The sequence below is a fragment of the Dromiciops gliroides genome, chromosome 1 (genome assembly GCF_019393635.1).
Source record: "Dromiciops gliroides isolate mDroGli1 chromosome 1, mDroGli1.pri, whole genome shotgun sequence".
In the NCBI taxonomy this organism is placed as follows: domain Eukaryota; kingdom Metazoa; phylum Chordata; class Mammalia; order Microbiotheria; family Microbiotheriidae; genus Dromiciops; species Dromiciops gliroides.
This window is the reverse complement of record NC_057861.1, coordinates 710,390,748-710,411,475: the sequence shown is the minus strand read 5'-3', so window position 1 is coordinate 710,411,475 and position 20,728 is coordinate 710,390,748. Positions and strand designations below refer to the sequence as shown.

The following is a 20,728-nucleotide window of genomic DNA, read 5'->3' as shown; positions in this document are numbered from 1 at the left end:
CCATCTCATAAAAGTCATAATTACCTGTGCTTCACCCAGCTACCCACCCTCTTTCTCTGTCTTCAGTCCTTCCATTTATGGTAAACAGTCAAATCTAGTAGCATATTATTGCTAGGAGACCTCTAACACCATTCCTTCCTGTCTGTTCTCCCAAATTCTGGAGGTAGGGGGATACTCCTGGTTCAGAATAGTCTGCCTTCATTCACTCAGGCAACCGTCATTTATTAAGCACCTATTACATGCCAGGCACTGTCTGGTACTGATAACTATCAGGGGCTGAGGTGGGAAGCCACAGGACAAGAGGTGCTAGAATTCAGAAGATCGCCAAGTCCAATTCTTCTGACTTTACATATGAAAGTGAACAGGAAAACGACTTCAGTTCCCAAGATCATTTACTAGACAGTAGCAGAAATAAGATTCCAACCTGTGTCCTGACTCCAAATCAATTGTTCTTGCACCATCCTGTGCCCCAAGTTTAAGTGTTAAGTGTCTGAGGTCGGATTTGAACTCAGATCCTCCTGACTCCAGGGCTGGTGCTCTATCCACTGCGCCACCTAGCTGCCCCCCAAGTTTCTTTATTCTCTCAGCTGCCTTGGCAGGTTCCCCACATTCACAAGATAACTGAGCCCAGTACATGTCCCCAAAACGACTCTGGATAGAAGTTTGTCTGAGGCTGTTTGAATGGGGCACAAGAAGGAGGAAGCTGTGGGACGGTAGGGTCCCCACAAATAATGGAACCTTGTCAGCTCCCCCACCTTTTTTTTTTTCCTAGCACAGGAAACCGCAGGAAACCAGGTCAGTATTGTACCCGGGCCCCTCCCCTATCTCCAGGGAACTGCCTGACTCAGCTGCCTGGAGAAGCGGGTCTCTCTGATTTAAGCCCTTTTCTCCAGAGTACTCAGAAGGAGATACAAAAGGGTTAACATGAGGAAGAAAGGCCATTCTTGTCGGGCTGGCCTGAGAGGCAAGACCAGTGGATCCCCAGAATGAGGGTGGAAAGGTAGAGCTGTGCACCAGCCTGGAGCAGTCTCTCTTCAGAGATTTAGGGCTGCCAGATGGTGGGTGAAAAGATCAGGGCTCGGGGTGGTGAAGGTGAGGGACGGGAGGGGTTAGGGAGCCAGCCTTGGCAGACACTCCTCACTCTCTGTGGGCGCAGCCCAGCCTTTCCCTTAAACTTGGACCCTTTCCTCCACCTACCTGTTCCACCCCTAGCGGGCCAATCAGCCTCTGGAGTCCTTCAGCAGTTCGGGAACTGGAAGCAGAAGTCCCTTTCTGAACAAGCCCTAGCTCGGAAGAAAAGGAATGTGGTTTGGCCGGCTGCTGAGAGCTGAGGAGGAGCTACGGGGCAGGCAAGGGGGCAGGCTCGGGCTAGAGCGTCCTGTACCGAAGAGGGACACCTGGCAGCCCATCTCCAGCAATGCAGCCATGCTCCCAGTGCGCTGATCTCTCGGAGGCCCATGGGGAGTCCGGAGCCAGGGGCTCCCCTCCTCGTTCCCTCCTTGCTGCTTCTCATCAGCCTCTCTGGCTCTGCTGGGATCAGGTCTTCTCATTTGAACTGGTGGGGGCCCCGTTTTCAGTCTTCCCACATGGTAAGGACATGAAGCACTGGGGACAGCCTTTCTCCCCCCACTCCCCACCTACCCTCAGTCTGGCAAAGATCCTCTGCCACTTGATTCCCTGCTTCCCCCTCCTGCCCCCACCATCTCTGCTCTGACAATAGGACTTCAAGGTGCCTGTGGTGGGTTTGTGGCACACATAGGGTGGAACCAGCTGATGACCCCAAGTGGGTGGAATGGTAGCCTGATGACTTCCACTGGGCAGTTTGAGACAAAGGTCCTGGGCTAGCGTTTCCCTGACAGTTTTTTATTAATGGCTCTTTTCCATTCTTTCCACCCTGGCCCCAACCCTGGCAGGATGACAGTTTTATCGGTGAGTCTATTTTCGCTTTTATAAAAAAAAATGTTTCAAGTCCTCAGAGTCTCTCTCTCCCGTGCTCCCTACTCTTAAGCCGTAACTCGTAACTAGTTTCTCCAGTCAGTACAGAGAAGTCCCCAATGTTTGTCCTACTTCCTAATCCCTTGCAGAAAGTCCTGCTCTTGACCTTCACCAGCCTGGGGTCTTGTCCACAAGGTCACAGTGCTATCTGGCCTGGCGATGCCCACAGTGCTTCCACATCCAACTTGATTTGAATCTGCCAGGTATGGAGAACATACCCCTAGAACAGAAGGACGGCCCTTTGGGACCAGTCAGTTCCCACTGGATAAGTTGGGGTGAGACTAAGGCTATTAGACAATCCATTCACTTTTAGTGAGGGTGCCCTTGGGGGAGGGAAGAGAGACGTCTTGAGAAATGATGTTAGAAATGGAGCATTAAGCTCTGGAATCTTAGTTCAAACGTAGGGCCCACTGAGTCCTGGGATTTTCTCTCTATAGGAGTCCAAAGGGACACAGCGACATAAAATCAGAGGATTGTAGGGGTGGGAGGAACGTCAGAGATCATCTAGTTCAATGCCTTCATTTGATAGATAAGGAAGCTTGAAGCCGGGGGAAGGAAAGTTCTTAGCTCAAGGTCACATGGCTAATCAGTGGCTGAGCCAAGACTTTTAGTGCCTTGAATTTCCTATTTCCCAGTTCACTACTCTTCCTGCTCCGTTCCTTCTGGGAGCATGTTCACCTTCACTTTGTGAAGCTGCACAGGTTAAGGATGTGCCAGAATGACCCTACTTTGCATTTGTCATTTATCCAGGTTCTGTTGCTTATCTGTCCTTCAAATCTCATTTGAAGTGTTTTATATTTTCAGTCTTTAGTGATCCTTTGAGTCATGAATGTTCCTGAGTTTTCTGTGTAATGCAGGACCTCCTCTTGTTTAGCCTCAGTTTATCTCTTGCTAACTTTAAGTGGTACTCCCCAACTCAGTAGTACACTGGAATTTGAGGTCCTTTCTGTGCTCTTTGAAGTTTTGTTTTGTTTTTTTGTTGTTGTTTGTTTTTTTGGGGGGGGCAATGAGGGGTAAGTGACTTGCCCAGGGTCACACAGCTAGTAAGTGTCAAGTGTCTGAGGCTGGATTTGAACTCAGGTACTCCTGAATCCAGGGCCAGTGCTCTATCTACTGCACCACCTAGCTGCCCTGTGCTCTTTGAAGTTTTATAGACTATGTTGGGTCTAGGATTAAAAGGTACAGAGGCAAAACCTAGGTCAGTCAACAAGCATTTATTAAGCATCCTACTGTGTGCCAGACATTGGACTATGCTGGGGATACAAAAAGAGATCAAAGATAGTCCTTGCCCTTGAAGAGCTCACAGTCTAAGGAAGGAGACATCATGCAAACAAGATATATACAGGATAAGTTGAGATAATCAACAGAGGAAAGGTGCTAGCATTAAGATAGATCAAGAAAAGCTTTTTGAAGAAGGTCCAATTTTAGCAGGGTTTTGGAGGAAGTTAGGAGGCAGAGATGAGGAGGGAGAGAATCCCAGGCATGCGGGTCGGGGAAACAGCCAACGGTGATTACTCTGATTTAAAGGATGGAGGTTTTGAGGATTTGTATGCCCTGACAATTTCACCATCATCCTATTCTGTCTACCATCTTGATATCAGTTTCAGTTAAGAAGGATAAAAAAACATGTTTAATCTCTGGCATGCAGCTCTGAGAACGTTTCAGGCTGGCTCTGAATGGCCCAGGGAGGTTAGAGTCTGTGGTATGTTTTCACAAGGTAGGTCTAGGTGGCTGGAGCCCTTTATCAATATATCTCTAATGAGTAGGCCAGGAAAGAGTAACCATGTGGGTTAGTGGAACCCTTTGAAGTTGGAACTGGTACTTACTTATCAGTCATTTTGTCTATGTCTACCCACATATCCCCCTTTCATCCCTGCCTGTTCTGGGGCAAGAGGCCCTGTCTAACCAGACTACAGCACTGACTCAGGTTGGTCTGAAATGTGAAATGCTAAGATGATCTACAAAGAGGGTCAGTCATCTTAGTCTGCCTTCATATAGCAGCCCCATCTTTGTCCTGGACTTTTTAAGTTCATAACTTTCATTGAGCCCCTTTAAGTCGACAAAGTGCTTTATATACAGCATCTCTGTTTTACTGAGGAGGAAACTGAGACTGAGAAAGAAAGATAAATGACTTGCTCAGGGTCATGTCTATGAGATGGCATCCCAAACCAGGTCTTCCTAGCTGCCGGGCCAGGATTACATCCATTTCACCATGCTGTGTCTCTAAATGACAATTTCTAATATCCAGTACGCTTCATTAGGAAAAGGAGGCAGAGTGGTTGTAGAGGCCAGGATGTTGAATTTGGAGTCAGGAGGACCTGGGCCCAAATCCTGCTTTGGATATTTATTAGCTGTGTTATCTTGGGCAAGTCAATAATCTCTCCTGGCCACAGTTTCTTCATCTGTAAAATGAAGGGATTAGACTACTTGGTCTCTAAGGTTCCTTCTGGCTCTAATTCTGTGGTCCTGTGACCTCTGAAGGCACCCTAGATCTCCAATGACACCATCCTTTTCCTCCTACCTCAGGTCTTCGAAAGCACTGCCATCACTTTCTAGTGCGGAAATATCACAAGTCCCATAAGTTCCAGCTCTGCATGAGGCTCAAGATGCCAACTGCTGCCCAGGTAGCCTGCCTCTTCCTCCATTCTCCCGTCCCGCTTCATTCTGCGGCTTGTCTGTGCCCCGATCTCTACAAAATTTTTATTATCAAAGCAGTCTCAGATCAACCACCTCACCCCATTCTCTTGTGGGCTAGGTGGAGGATATGGGAAGGGAAAGAGGAGACGGATGATTTTTCTCATTTTAGAAATGGGAAACTGAGGCCTCGGGTGACTGACCTGTGCCCACACAGGTTGTCAACAGCGCTACAGGGTCAGATCTCTGATCCCTAGTTCAAGGTTATTGTGCTTTATGGTTCCTAGTGATCAATAAATATGCATTTAAAATGCTTAAGGGATAAAAAGTGATGGGGATAGGCTGGAATTCAAAAGCAGGCTGTACCTTCAAGCTGTTTACCTTCTCCTGGCTGAGACAACACTCAAGCAACTATGCACATACAAGATTATTTTGTCCTCTGTCTTCAGTGGAAGTGGCTGTGTGACTGCTGCCTGGCTAGACGGGGCCACCATACTGCTCTCTCCTTCCCAGCTGTGCCCAGCTCTGGACTGCGCTTAAAAAGGACCCAGCTCAGCCCTCCAGAGCTGGCCGATGGGACTCCACCTCGGCCTGGTTCCCTAAGGCAGAAAGGTGAGCAAGAGGGAATGCTGGCTGGAGGGGTGGGCTGGGCGAGGGAGAGACACCCCCCCCCCTCAGAGGGTGCCCATGCAGCAGTGGGTGAGCCTGCTCTGGGCTTTTTGTGAGCTGAGAGTCAGGGCCATTCCTCTGCTTCCCCCAGGACCTGAGTTCTCATTTGTGCTGCTGCTGGGAGAGAGGGCAGTTCAGGTCACAGCCCCCCCAGGTCCTGACATCAGTGTGAGGCTGTGCCACCAGTGGGTTCTCGAGTGTGAGGAACTGAGCAGTCCCTTCCACAAACAGGTAAAAAACCAACCCCCCCCCCAAAAAAAACATACACACACAAAACAAAAACAAAACAAAACAAAATAAGCAATCCCAGGGGCAGACAGACCACAGAGGTCAAGGGTCCCTGGAGGGCATTCTCAGGGAAGGGAGAAGGAAATCAACCTAGAAAGAGCTGACTTTTATGTAGCGCTTTATAGCTTTAAAAATACTTTCTTGACAACAACTCCATGATATATGTAGCGCAAGTATAGATTGTACCCATTTTACAGATGAGGGGACTGAGATTTAGAGAGTTTAGGTGATTTAAATTATACTGGCTGCCCACTGTAGTGGAGCCGGAATTTGAATTCAGTTCTGACTCCACCACCAAGTGCTCTTTCTACTATGCCAGTGCCTTCCTGGTGAGAATAATGTCTTTATGGTAGGGGTCCCACAGGGCCTTAAGCAAAATTCCAGTTAGTAGGGGACGTCTGTCAGACCACCTAATCTTTCTTCATTTTCTCTCATCTGTCCTCCAAGGTTCTTGACATTTATTACATCTACCCTCTCTTGCCCTATCCCAGACAATCTCTCTCTGAACCTTTGCATAAAATATTATGGGCTTAACCTGCTGAGAATATGTGTAGATGCATTTCAAGGAAAAGCTTCTCGAGTGAGCCCCCTCCTGACAGAAAGGATGAACTCAGGGCTCAGGAGACAGATGTTTTTTTGGGCATGGCCATTGTAGTGATTTGCTTTGCTTGACTATGCTAATTTGTTACAAAGTGGGTCTTTTTCCCCCTTCTGTTTTTAACAGGAAGGGTATGGGGAAGAGAGGAGAGGAGGTAGCATTGGTGATGTAGAAAAAAAGAATACTGAAACTTTTTTTTTTTTTTGCACAGAAGGGAAAGTCATGTTGAATCTTTTTTTAAAGAGCAAATGGTATGGAATGGATATTTATGGTTTCATATACAATTTTTGTATTCTACTTTGTAATGGAAATGATCTTGGGTGTTTTTTGTGTTAAGTTCAGAATTTTAAAAGCATGAGGAAAAAGAGGGGCTTATTAACTCAAGTGAATCTCAGCTTTAAAAAAAATTGTGGGGGCAGCTAGGTGGCACAGTGGATAGAGCACCAGCCCTGGATTCAGGAGTACCTGAGTTCAAATCCGGCCTCAGACACTTAACACTTACTAGCTGTGTGACCCTGGGCAAGTCACTTAACCCCAATTGCCTCACTAAAAAAAAAAAAAATGTGCTTACTCAAGTTTCCAATTTAAAAAAACCACACACATGTAAATGCAGATCTCCATCTCGTCTGTAACATTCTATGTATATGTAAGTGAGATTTCAAGCATAGGGTGACTTCAGAGGACATGTGATCCAGCCAGCTCATTTTACGTCGGCTCGAGGTTGGTCACACAGGTGCCCTTGCAGCAGAGATTCCAAATCCAGGGGTAACTTTCCAATAATTCACATCTCTTTCCTTCCTTGAGTCTCACTATGCTGTAAACATACATAGAGAACTTTCTACATAGAGAACTTTCTTCACCTTAATTTTTTTTTCTTGGTATGTAGTCCCAACTATGGAATGGCTCACCAAGTCAAATGGCATGGCCAATTTTGTAGCTTTTGTCATACTGGGCCAGGTTGCTTTTCAAAAATATTACTCTGTTCAGCACTGGAGAATGTACCTGCACTTTTCTCTTTTAAAATTTTTCTTTGGGAGTCGGGGCAATGGGCGTTAAGTGACTTGTCCAGGGTCACAAAACTAGTAAGTGTCAAGTGTCCGAGGCCAGACTTGAACTCAGGTCCTCCTGAATCCAGGGCCAGTGCTTTAACCACTGCACCATCTATCTGGCCCTGGATTCAGGAGGACCTGAGTTCAAGTCTGGCCTCAGACACTTGACACTTACTAGTTTTGTGACCCTGGACAAGTCACTTAACCCCCATTGCCTGCAAAAAAAAAAATTCTATAATGAACCCATCAGAGTAGGCCCTAATAATGTCTTCTATGGCTTTAACAGTCAGATGTTTATGGAAGGAATATTTCCTTTTTTCCATATAAATATTTTATTATTTTCAATATTTGTTTTTATAGGATTTCTAGTTTCAAATTTTTCTCCATCCGTCCCCTCCCTCCCCTCTCCCCAAGACAGCAAGTAATCTAATAGAGGTTATGTATGTACAATCACATTAAACCTATTTCTGCATTAGTCATGTAATGAGAAAAGAATCAGAGCAAAAAGGAAAAACCTCAAAAAAGAAAAACAACAACAACAAAAACAATAGAAATTGTATGGTTTGATCTGCATCCAGATTCAACGGTTCTTTTTTTTTCTCCTGGATTTAGAGAGCATTTTCCATCATGAGTCCTTTGGAACTATCTTGTACCATTGTATTGCTGAGAAGAATCAAGTCTGTCACAGTTGATCAATGCACAATGTTGTTGATACTGTGTACAATGTTCTGGTTCTGCTCATCTCACTCATCATCAATTCATGCAAGTCCTTATGGAAGGAATATTGCAGGGTGGGGTGGGGGATATTTCTGGTGATTCTTTGTGACTCTGGCCAAGCAAGGGTTAACAGCATGACACCCTATCTTTGTGGGGGTTTTTGTTTTGTTTTGTTTTGGGTTTTGTTTTTTGCAGGGGCAGTGAGGGTTAAGTGACTTGCTCAGGGTCACACAGGTAGTAAATGTCAAGTGTCTGAGCCTGGATTTGAACTCAGGTCTTCTTGGATCCAGGGCTCTTGCTTTATCCACTGTGCCCCCTAGCTGCCCCTATCTTTGAAAGGTGGCTGAGTCTGGAGCTATGACAAGCAATGGGGCTGAGATTCTAGCCAGGGTTTTGAGTTGAAATTCTTTATAATATCCCCTCATAGTTGCATGGTGCTTTATGTTTTTAAAGTCCTCTCATGCATATTATTAACCTTTGATCTTCATAGGGAAATTAGTAGGGCAAGGATTCTTTTGTTTCTTTTGGTTTTCTAGTTAAATTTTATTTATTTATTTTTTATTATCAAGCATCTATTTTTCTCTTTCCCATTTTCCCTCCCCACCAAAAATAAATAAATAAATAAATAAATAAAGGAACCCAAACCCTTATAACAAACATACATGGTCAAGCAAAACAAATTCTTTCATTGTCAGTGTCCAGAAACATGTGTCTCATTCTGCATATTGAGTCCATCAGTTCTCTGTCAGGAAATGGGTGTCATTCTTCATTACTGGTAGAAAAGGAATAATGAATCCCATTTTCTAGATAAGCTTAACTAAGGCCCTGGAGGGGTTACTCTATTTGTTCCTGGTTATTTGGTGAGTTAGTGTCACTAGTTGGTTCTAGCACTCAGGTCTTCCAACTTCCTTGTCCAGTGTTCTTCTTCCAAACTGCACCATGTCTGCCTCTCCCCCCGCATTCTCTCCAGGTGTATTCTGCCATGATTTGGCCTCTGTCCCATTGTTCCAATAAGCTTCATCCCCCAGTAGCTGTCAGCTGTCACCTCTGAGACCAGGTAGTAATTATGAGGACCTCACAGGATCGCAGACACATCACATATGTCATAGCCCGTCCATCCTGGCATCCAGCTTCCTGGTTCTGGTTGTTTACACCAGGAAAGTCAGTCTGAGCCCTGGGGGTGGGACATTCTGTTCCAAGTCTCCTTGTACACACCTCCAATCCTTTCTCCAATAACAAAATTGGCAGTCACCCAGACAGCAAAATGTCGAGAATGAGAGTGATGAGGCCGACGAGACCGTCCCCAAGGAGAGCAGGTTGTTGTTCTCCAGAGGAAGAAGAAAGAGCATTTATAGAAATATTTGGCCACTCCCATGGGGAGCTCTCAAGCCTAGGTCCTTTCTTCCCTCTGCCTCACTTGGCCTGGAGATTCCCATCCAGAACACACCTACCCCTTCTTAGGCACCTTCCATTCCTCTCCTTTCCGCTTCTCCTGCAGGAGACTGTATCTGGAGGCCACATGGTCCAGTTGCCCTATGAGTTCCTGCTGCCCTGTCTGTGCATAGAGGTGAGACATGGTGTTGCTGAGACCTTGATCAGGGCATAAGTGGACTTTTAATTCTCCATAGTAGCCAGTGGACCATTGACTCTTCCTGGTCCTCATCCCATTCGTGGGATGTTGAGGAAGGGCCTGGAATGGCTGGTCTGGGAAGAGAAGCTGACATCCATATTGCATTTTAAGGTTTCCAAAGTGCTCGGTGTACACTTTCCCCTTTGTGCCTCATAACCCTGTGTGGTAGGTTCTATGATTGTCCCCAATTTACAGATGAATACAGGGAGGCTTAGAGAGGTTGTAACTTGCCTAAGGTGGCACAGCTAGCATCCAAGGAGGGGCCTAAGCTCCAATATTCCTGCCTCCAGCATTTTATTCACTAGACTACTTTGTCTCCTGCCCCCAATCTAGGACTGATCTGGTGCCAGTTTTACTCCAGAATGTTGAGTCATTTAAGAGTCAACAATCATTTATTAAGTTGTCATAGGAGTTCTGAACTGGAAAGACACATTTGAAGATATCATTCTTACTTTCAAGTGACTGATCCCCTCCTCCCAACACCTTTACATGGATTAGTCGATAAAATTAAATGGAAAAGGAGCAAACAAGATCCTCTAGCTATGGAACATGGTGTGATGAGGCAGGTTAGGGTGTAACAGATGGCTGGTGGGTAAATAAACTGAATGCAAAGGAAGAGTATTAGGACTGGAGGCTAGAGGTTCTGCTGAGCTGGGGAGAGTACCTCATTAGGGGTCTTTGGGTGGCCTAGGTCAGGGAAGTGGGGGCAACATGAGGCCAAGGACATATCCCGCAGGAGATATTGCTGAAATGAGACTGTGGGTCAGGGGGATGGAGCCCAAAGGGGGAGGGTGTAACAGTAACCCAGATGTGACATAGTTCTTGGTGGAAAAAAGGAGATGAAATATCAGCTATTCTTATTACTTGTATTTTGTTTTGCCTCCCACCTACGGATTTTTCCTCTCCTTCGGGTTGGGTTCTCTTGATTTGTGTGTGTCCCCTTCTTGGACATTGAGTGTATACTCTAGTTTGTTATCTCTGGCCCCAGAGAATTAGGTTCTAATGGGGTGAGATTAAAGTGGGTTTGGGTCTAGGTGGTATAAAGAAGTCTGTCCCTCTGAGCATACAACTCTACCCCTTCATTCCATCAGGCAGCATACCTGTACCAGGACAGTGTGAGGAGGAAGCAATGCCCCTTGAAGGACCAGCCTCAAGTCTGTGCGTAGCCCACACAAACCTCATCCCTTCTTTCAGTCCAAGGATGAGCTCCTCCATTCAACACCCTAACTGGGACTTAGTGGGGTCAGGATGGGTGGGGGATGGGTTTGCCCTTTGGGAACAGGAGACAAGATGGCAGTGATACTCAAGTCTTGGCACTTCAATCAGTCAGTCAATAAACATCGGACCCTTGGTGGGCATGCCCATTTCTCCCTCCTTGTAGTCTAGATGGGGAGACAGGCTATAGAGAGCCTTCTGCTCACTAAGTACTTGTTCAATGAGTATTATGAAATGGTGCACAGTACAAGATAGTGTATAAGGAAGAGACCAGTTGTATGGTACAAACTATAAATGCTCTAAGACTTTGAAGAAGGAAGAAAACCAGGTGGGCTGGAGCCCTCTAGGACTGCTTTGTGGGAGCAAAGGGACTTTAGATGGGCTTTGAAGTGTAGGTAGTACTGAAGAGTTAGTGGGGAAAGGGATGCATAGACCACACATGGTCTGTGTGGAGGTGAGGGAGGAGACCAGAGAAAGATGGCCCATGTGGGGCAGAGGATACATGTGAGGAGCTATTTGATCTAGTGTTGGGTCAGACATGAAGGACATTGGAATGGCCTGGTCTGCTTTGTCTATCATGTTAGCACCACCATAGAGAGATCATCTTGGGCCTGGGCTGGGAGCAAGGAGGGCAGGGGGTTGGTAGGATGAAGCAGAGATGGGCCAGAGGGTGAGCAAATCCCTCACCAGAAGACCCTTTGTCCACAGACAGCATAGACTTCTGGAGGTCAGTGCAGTTCACTGACCACAGCTACCAGGACCAGATGGCCATGACCCTAACCCTACGCTGCCCAGTGAAGCTTGAGGCCTTCCTGTGCCAGAAACAGGGCTGGCACAGCACCTGTGAAAACCTTCCCAACGCCACAGTCTCTGAGTCAGAGGGGGTGAGGAAAGGGGATTAGGGGGGAGGAAACAGAGATGGGGAGGGAGGGAGAGAGGAGACAGAGAGAGAGAGAGAGAGAGAAAAAAGAGGAGAGGAGAGGAGGGGAGGGGAGAGGAAGGGAAGGGAAAGGAGGGGAGAGGAGAGAGGAGACAGAGAGAGAGAGAAGAGGAGAGGTAAGGAGAGGAGGGGAAGGAAAAGGAGGGGAGAGGAGAGGGAGAGAGAGAGAGGAGACAGAGAGAGAAAGAGAAGAGGAGAGGAAGGGAGAGAAGAGGAGAGGTAAGGAGAGGAGGGGAAGGGAAAGGAGGGGAGAGGATAGGAGGGGAGAGGAGAGAGGAGACAGAGAGAGAAAGAGAAGAGGAGAGGAAGGGAGAGAAGAGGAAAGGTAAGGAGAGGAGGAGAAGGGAAAGTAGGGGAGAGGAGAGAGGGAGAGAGGAGACAAAGAGAGAAAGAGAAGACGAGAGGAAGGGAGAAAAGAGAGGTAAGGAGAGGAGGGGAGAGGAGGGGAGAGAAGGAGGGAGGAGAGAGGAGACAGAGAGAGAAGAAGAGAGGAGGGGAGGGAAGGAGAGGGGAGAGAGGAGGTGAAGGGAGGGAGAGAAAGAGAGAGATCAGATATTTTTCATCTTTAACATTAAGGGAGCTTTCAGTATATTATATGGTGGCCCCACAACATGAGGTGACCCTGAGGTGAATTGAAGCTCAGAACTTCTCCCATCTGACTCGTTTCTCTCCCAACAGTGGTACATTTTGGAGAAAGTGGATTTGCACCCACATCTTTGCTTCAAGGTACGACTGTAGCAGCAGAAGTTTTAGGGAAGAAGGAGAGTTGGTGCTTTGGTTAAACAGGGGATATATGAAAGGGGAAATACGTATCTCTCCGCCTTCTACCTCCATCCCAATGACTTTCTTTTCCTCTCTTCCCTAGTTCTCTCTTGGAAATAGTACCCACGTCGAATGCCCCCATAGGAATGGTGAGTGTGTGATCTCCCCTCCCCCCAGCCCATTTAACTTCCTTTCAGCTGTGACCCCCAACCCCATGCTAAGTACTTGTCCGTGTATCTCTGTATCTCCCCCTTTCCAGCCTCCTCCTGGAATGTGAGCATGTATGTCCAGTACAAACAACTAGTCTTGCACTTCTCCTCAAGGATTCCAGCTGCTTTCAGTGCTGCTTGGAGCCTCCCAGGGATGGAATATTACGCTCCACAGCTGCCTATTTATTCTGTCAGCCAGGTACAGTCTCTGAAGCCTAGAGCAGTCCCTGCCATCTCCTCTAGAACCTCAATCCTCCTTTCCCCCCTCCCATGTTCTAGGATTCCCTTTATCTCTTGAGAGTTAGCCATGAGCACAAGGATGTGTGTGCATGGGGCGGGGGGGCAATGTTAATATTAGGGAGAAAGCAAGAAGTTCTTCACTGCAATACCTTCATCTCTCTCTATGTTTGTCCCATTATCCTTCTACCCTTTATCAAGAGAAGACTTAGGAAGAGATGTGGTTCTCAAGTATTTGAAGGACTGTTGTGTGAAAGAGGGAAGAGTCTGGTTCTGTTTGGGCCCGGGGGCAGAACTAGCAGCCAAGAGGGAAAGTTAGGAAAGGCTGATTATAGCTTGAGGTAATGGAAAACTTCCCAAATAATCAGAGCAATTTGAAAGTGGAAGGTGGTGGCTTCCCTGTCCCTTAGGGTTTTCAAATGAAGACTGAAGGCCATTTGTTAGGAATGCTGGGAAAGCTAATCTTGCTTGGTATAAGGACCCTACCAGATGCCTTTTGGAGTTTTATATCTAAATCTTAGAGCAAGAGTTCTTAACCTGGGAGCCATGATCTTTTTTTTAAAAATTAATTTTGGTGCCAATTTCAATATAATTTATTATATTTGCAAACCCATGTATTTTGTTTTATACATTTTAAAAACATTACACTGAAAAAGAGATCCATAGGCTCCACCAGATGCCCAAGAGGTCCATGGCACCAAAAGAGTTAAGAACCTCTGTCTTAGATTGTGACTTCCTTTAGTCTAGAACAACATTTCCTAATTTTTCAGTTCCTGACATATCTGTGAACTTACTAGGCTGTGGCAAGTGGCAAATTATCCAATTCCCCCAACCCCCTCCCCCTATCTCACTTGGTCAGTCATTGGTCTAGCCAACTGTTTATCCATATGCCATTTTATATTTACACACACATATACACACATCCTTTTCGCTCTCTACCATGGCCACTGCAGCCTCTATCTTTTACCTGATCCCTCCAAAATAACCAGGTATTGTTTTTGGTTTTGGGTTTTTTTTTTTTTTTTTAGTGAGGCAATTGGGGTTAAGTGACTTGCCCAGGGTCACACAGCTAGTAAGTGTTAAGTGTTTGAGGCCGGATTTGAACTCAGGTCCTCCTGACTCCAGGGCCGGTGCTCTAGCCACTGCGCCACTTAGCTGCCCCAATAACCAGGTATTGTAACACACTGGAACATATTTAGGATGTATCAGGCTGGAAAATAGTGTCTTAGAAGTCTCCCCTCTGCCCTCCGAAGACTAAATCCATTCACTTTGGTGAATCCTCAGCAAAGAGCAGCATCTAACCCATACATTTGGACAGATCTTTTTTAAAAAATTCTATTTTAGGGGGCAGCCAGGTGGTGCAATGGATAAAGCACTGGCTTTGGATTCAGGGGGACCTGAGTTCAAATCCAGCCTCACACACTTGACACTTACTAGTTGTGTGACCCTGGGCAGGTCACAACCCTCATTGCTCAACAAAAACAAAAACAAAATCTGTTTTATTGATTCCTTTGATTTTTATATCACAGTCCTTTCATTTCATTACCCTTCTAGGGTGAGATCTGCCTTGTAACAAAGAAACAATTAAGCAAAAATATGTCTTAGAGTAACCATCTTGAATGACGCACTGTATTCTATTTTGTAGTGTTCTACTTCTCTGATGAGTCAAGAGAGGTATATTTTGTTATCTACTCTTCAGTACCTTCTTTGTTTTCTTCTATTACTCAGAGTTGGCTTCTTTTTTCTTTTCATTCTCTGTTGTAGTCATTATGCCTATTTCTCTTGGGCCTGCCCATTTCACAATGCATCAGCTCATACAGATCTCATACAAGTACATCAACAGTGAGTGAATCAGTGTGCCAATTTTCCCACAGAACATTGGAGTTGGACCAGATGCCTTTTGAGGTTCCTTATCTAAGTTTTAGAGCAGGAGTTCTTAACCTGGGGGCTGTGAACTTGATTTTTTAAATTATTATTTTGATAACTATTTAAATATCATTTATTACCTTTTCAGAATTCTGTATTTTACTTTATGTAAACATTGTTCTGAGAAGGGGGTCCATAAATTTTTGTAGGTCCACCCCCTATGGAACATTTACTGTTCCCATCTTTTATCTTCTTTGCCAATTTGTATGGTGTAAGATAATGATGAGAATAATAATAATGACAACAATAATACAATAATAATAGCAAAGTACTTTATTGATGTTATCTCATTTGACCTCACAACAACCATGTGAGGTAGATATTATTATCCCCACTTTACAGATGAGGAAACTGAAGAACAGAGAGGTTAAAAGTCTTGCCTAGAGTAAGGCAGTAAATATCTTTTTCTTTCTATCTTTCTTTTTTTTTGGGGTGGGCAATGAGGGTTAAGTGACTTGCCCAGGATCGCACAGCTAGTGTCAAATGTCTGAGGCTGGATTTGAACTCAGCTCCTCCTGAATCCAGAGATGGTGCTTTATCCACTGTGCCACCTAGCTGCCCCCTCTTCTTGACACTTAGTAGACACAAATAGTCAAGTCTTCCTGACTCCACATATTGTTCTCCTAGCTCCTTTGTGGCGAGTAAAATTATGTGTGTCCCAAGTGTAGGGAAAATTAGCTGGGGTTCCTAATATAGTTGTTACTTATAAATTAGAAGCTTTAGCACTAGTTTTAGGGCATTAAGCATTTATTAAAGTAAATTAGATATTAGTAAAGATAGAACACATTGGCTCTGAAAGATAGGAAAGCCTAGCTAGGATCTAGGGAAGAGAATAGAGCTCAGCCTGGCCTTCTAGCCTAGAGGAAAAATAGAGCTCAGCCTTCTTCCTCCAAGTCCTCTGCTAGAGTCTAACTCTTTTTATGGGTCCGGAGAGGCGGTTCTTACACACTGCTTAAAGCTAATAGGCTAGCATCATGCAAATCTAGTGGTTCACTGGACTTGAGGGTGGTCCTGTGTTGAGGTCAGAGTTCACACCCTCTGAGAACACCCCCTCTTGAGGGCCAGGCAGGTGTGGTTTTTAATTGAATTAACTTTAAATGACTTAATCAGCAAAATCAGTCAATCCAATCAATCTTAATCCAATCAATCCCATCAATCTTTTATTTATTTTATTTTATTTTTTTGTTTGGTAAGGCAATTGGGTAACCCCCAGGGTCACACAGCTAGTAAGTACCAAGTGTCTGAGGCCAAATTTGAACTCAGGTCCTCCTGAATCCAGGGCCACTGCTTTATCCACTTCGCCACCTAGCTATCCCTGTGTATACATTTTTTTTTTTTTTAGTGAGGCAATTGGGGTTAAGTGACTTGCCCAGGGTCACACAGCTAGTAAGTATTAAGTGTCTGAGGCCGGATTTGAACTCAGGTACTCCTGACTCCAGGGCCGGTGCTCTATCCACTGCGCCATCTAGCTGCCCCCTGTGTACACATTTTGAACTAATTGTGGTATATGAGTTAAGTTGTTGGTTTATGCCTGGTTTTTGCCGTACTGCTTTCTAGTCTTCCCAGTTGTCCAAAAGGGAGTCTTCCCACCAGTAACTTTTGTTTTGGGGTTCCTATCTTTGATTGTTCCTGGTTCTTGCTTATCTAGTCACTTCTACTAATCTACTTTGGGGGGGGGGTAAACCAATACTCAATAGTTTTTCTTTGGCTTTTGACCATAGAACTGGGTATTAGAAGAAAACTTGAGGTCATGTCCAACCTCCTCATTTTGTAGTGGAGGAAACTCAAGTCTAGAGAGATAAAGGGATTTATTTGCCCAAGGTAACATAGTAAGTAGCACCCCTAGGATTTGAATCCAAGTGCTTTGACTTCAAGCTCTCTTCTTTCCACTGCACCATCCTGGGATGGGAGGTCAAAGAATGCAAGGTTCAGTAGTCAAAGATGGCTTCATGGACAAGGTATGACTGGACTCCATCACTCCTAAGAATGAGGAAGATAGGCAGAAAGGAGACAGAAAAGAATTCCTGATCATAAAAGCATAGAATCATAGGGTTAGAGCTGGAAGGAACCTTAGAGGCTATTCTTCATTTTATAGATGAGGAAACTGAGGCAAACAGAGGTTAAGTGACTTGCCCAGGGCCCCACAGCTAGTGAGGCAGGATTGGAACTCAGTTCTTCCCGTCTCCAGGTGTGCTCTATCACTGTCAAAGAGGGGAGTAACATGGCAATAATTATAGGACCCTTTACACATTTTCATGCATGGGGATGACCATTGTATCCTTTGTTCTCATAGCCTCACGGTTCCAGCCCAGTGAAGTCAGATCTCATCATCCCCTTACAGAGCTCTGGGGGCTGTGTTCTGGTAATGAATCTTTCTCATACCCACCCCCTTCCTCCCTACCCTCCTTTCGTCTCATTGTGAACCCTTTACTGGGCAGGTATGGCGGTCAGATGTCCGGTATGCCCAGAAGCACCTTTTGTGTCCTGATGGTAAGTCTCAGGGTCAGCGATGGCGAAGAGGTTGAAGGAAGGGAGTCCTACCCTGGCCTCACCTCTGCCTGCTTCAGTCTCTCACAGGCACTTGGGGCTTCTGGCTCTGGGGCTGTTGATGGGGGCTGCCCTGCTGGTGACCATCCTGGCTTTGAACTTCCAGGGCTTACAGAAGCTGCTGACAGGTGAGATGGCCTGAACGATGCAGGAAGGGGGGGGGCGGGGCGCGGATCTGGGGACATGGCCCTTCCTGCATCGGGGCTCCCTTTGGGAACAGCTCTGTCTCTTTTCCACTCGCTCCCCACACCCCACCCACCCATCCCACTGCTAAAGCTGCCTCTCCCATACCTCCCCCTCCCGGTCCCTCAGGCTCAGGCTGGATGCCTGAGGATGGAGCGCCCCCTCTCCAAGCCCTCTCCCTCCCTTTGCTCCTGGCCTTTGTCCCTCCTGTCTCCACAGGCCCCGGTCGACCTAGGCCCGTGCTGCTGCTCTACTCTGCGGATTCAGAGGTGCACCGCCGTCTGGTGGGCGCCCTGGCCGAGCTGTTGAGGGTGGCTCTGGGAGGCGGCGGCGACGTGATCCTGGACCTGTGGGAGGGAGAGCGCGTGGCCCGCTTGGGGCCCCTTCCTTGGCTGTGTGGGGCCCAGGCCCGCGTGGCCCAGGAGCGGGGCACCGTGCTGCTCCTCTGGAGCCGGACCAGTGGCCACCTCTACCGCCGCTGGCGAGCCGGGGCCGGAGCCGGGGGCGCCCGGGACCCCCAGGACCTATTCCTCGCCGCCCTGAGTTGCTGCCTTCACCCTGGCCCAGGCGCCGCGGAAGGGACTAGACCTCCACTGCTGGCCTTCTTCAGTAAGCTCTGTGCCAAGGCGGACATTCCCCGGCCGCTGCGCACCCTCCCTCGGTTCCGCCTGCTCGGCGACTTGCCCCAGCTGCTCCGGGCCCTGGGCGCCGAGGAAGCTCGCAGAGTCCCGCGTTGGCTTGGGCTCCGGCCCCGGCCCCCAGAGCTCCAGGATTGGCGGTGCTATTTGCGGACCCGCCTGGAGTTGTGCCAAAGACTGGAGAGGGAGGCTGCCCAGGTTGAGCTGCCCACCTCGGACAGCGGCTGATCTGGAAGGGAGGGAGAGAGGTGCCTTTGTTCCTCCTTCCCAGGGTGACTGTGAAGCCCAGCGTTATGTGAAGAGAAGCGAGCTGACGCCAAAGGGGTCTCCTCCCCATCTCCAAGCTGGAGGGGAGGACCCTGAGGATTGAAAGAGCGCACAAAACGTCTGGCCCCTCCCCTCCCCGCAAAAGAATTGGTGCTCTTACACCTCTGGCGAGGGCCTAGCTCACTGACTTCCCCAAATCAGCAGCATTCCATTGTTGCCCCATCCTTTCTCACCCCTTGCACATGAATTCTCGCTTCTATTAAAGTGTCTTGGTCAGAGATCGGAGGTAGTCTTGGATTGCTCGGCCCCCACACCGCCCTAGTCTCCCGCTTGGATAACAGTGAGGAGACCTTTTGCTCCAAGCTGGAGAACCCAAACCTAAGATGGAGGAGGGGAGGGAAGCTGGTATAGGAAGCAAAGGATGGAGGGGTACAAACAGATGCGACCCCACTGATCTGAAGTTAATACAAGAGCAAGTGTGTGTGAGCCCAGAGTTCCTGCCCCCATCTCTTACCTAAGTAGAGGTGATCTGTGATCTTTGCCTGTTCAGCTAGCCTCCTTCCTCTGCCCCCATTATCCCCAAGGTCTAGGGAGGACTCCAGAGGAGGAGACTGAGTGATGAACTTGGCTGGAGTGAGTAGTGCAGGCTACTTTTTACAGCTTGGGAAGGAATGGGCTACACAAAGCAAACATGGTGAACTTTGATTACTTAATTATAGAAGTGATAATGAAACACACCTTCCTTTTGGAAGGGGGGGGGGTAGGTTACTGCTATGCCTGTTAGTTTTACTTGACTTTTTGGGGGGAGAGGGGGGTTAAAAGTGAGAGTTCAATTAATGTGTGGGATATGTTTTTAAAAAGTCATTAGAGGGGCGGCTAGGTGGCGCAGTGGATAAAGCACCGGCCCTGGATTCAGGAGTACCTGAGTTCAAATCTGGCCTCAGACACTTGACACTCACTAGCTGTGTGACCCTGGGGAAGTCACTTAACCCCCATTGCCCCGCAAAAAAAAAAAAAAAGTCATTAGAGAGGGTGCAGCTAGGTGGCACAGTGGATAAAACACTGGCCTTGGATTCAGGAGGACCTGAGTTCAAATCCAGCCTCAGACACTTGACACTTACTAGCTGTGTGACCCTGGGCAGGTCACTTAACCCTCATTGCCCCGAAAAAAAAAAGTCATTAGAGGGAGGGGAAAAAAATGAAACAAAATTAAAATTTAAAAATAGTAAGTGTAATATGTGTTATTAAAATATTTAAAAATATACTGCTAACATTTTAAATAACAATCAGTATGTTACAGATTCATTGTTTTATATATTATTCTAATTTTCTGGCCTTTATATGTGGGAGTGTTGGTGTTCATTGATACTTTTTAGTTCATAGTGCAAAAAATTATTTAATAACAAAAAAGTGTTGCAGGCAATAAAGTGCGTGTGGGGGGGAGGGGGGTTGACCATCAAAAAAGACATGTCAACTCTTTTTTTCAATCAATTTTTAAAAAAGATCAACATGAAGGAATCCAAATGTACAGCAATGGTCACAAGAATGGGTGGGTAGGAGTCAGATAGAAGGAGAAATATAGTAACTAAGCTTGACCTGAGAAGAGTCAAGTCAACTATGGACTACCTAAACATTACCCTAAACAAAGGTCTCCACTGAAGTGATTGAGATGGTTCCCTCTTCTTGGTGGGCTTCAAGGCTAAGTTATCACTAATCTGGTATGTTATGATACATATTCCTTTTGTGTACAAAGTGGACTGGATAGCTGCTAAGGTCCTTTGCAACTCTCAAATTCTGTTATTTTATTTTATTTATGTATTTATTTATTTATTTTATGGGGCAATGAGGGTTAAGTGACTTGCCCAGGGTCACAGCTAGTAAGTATTGAGTGTCTGAGGCTGGATTTAAACTCAGGTCGTCCTAAACCCAGGACTGGTGCTTTATCCACTGTGCCACCTAGCTGCCCCAAATTCTGTTATTTTATAAGATCACACCTTACTAGCTGTGTGACCCTGGGCAAGTCACTTAACCCCAATTGCCTCACACACAAAAAAAAAAGAAAGAAAAAGAAAAGATCATACCCATTTACCAAGTAAGGAAGGCTCAGTGTCCTGGGAGTGGTGGAGGGACATGCCCACTTGAGTTGTAACTCCAACCCTCCCTTTTGTGTGGTGAGCAAAGGACCCGAAGGGGGTATTTGTCCTCTTAGGGCCACCATGACCCA

The 20,728-nt window shown here is 46.6% G+C and overlaps 1 protein-coding gene across 3 annotated transcripts; it reads left to right on the top strand.

Moving 5' to 3' along the window:
• The first annotated feature begins 1,216 nt into the window (after window positions 1-1,216).
• IL17RE (interleukin 17 receptor E) lies at window positions 1,217-19,389 on the top strand. 3 transcript variants are annotated; one of them, XM_043975477.1, is made up of 16 exons: window positions 1,217-1,589; window positions 1,914-1,929; window positions 2,085-2,198; window positions 4,522-4,619; window positions 5,079-5,241; window positions 5,390-5,529; window positions 9,449-9,517; window positions 10,672-10,738; window positions 11,504-11,679; window positions 12,414-12,461; window positions 12,601-12,646; window positions 12,757-12,905; window positions 17,163-17,231; window positions 17,308-17,359; window positions 17,437-17,544; window positions 17,819-19,389. In XM_043975477.1, the coding sequence occupies exons 1-16, from the start codon at window positions 1,458-1,460 to the stop codon at window positions 18,463-18,465; spliced, it is 2,094 nt and encodes a 697-aa protein (XP_043831412.1). In that variant the 5' UTR covers window positions 1,217-1,457; the 3' UTR covers window positions 18,466-19,389. The 3 variants fall into 3 exon arrangements, with proteins under 3 accessions (XP_043831412.1, XP_043831414.1, XP_043831413.1); XM_043975479.1 differs by lacking the exon at window positions 9,449-9,517; XM_043975478.1 differs by lacking the exon at window positions 17,163-17,231.
• The last annotated feature ends 1,339 nt before the right edge of the window (window positions 19,390-20,728 follow it).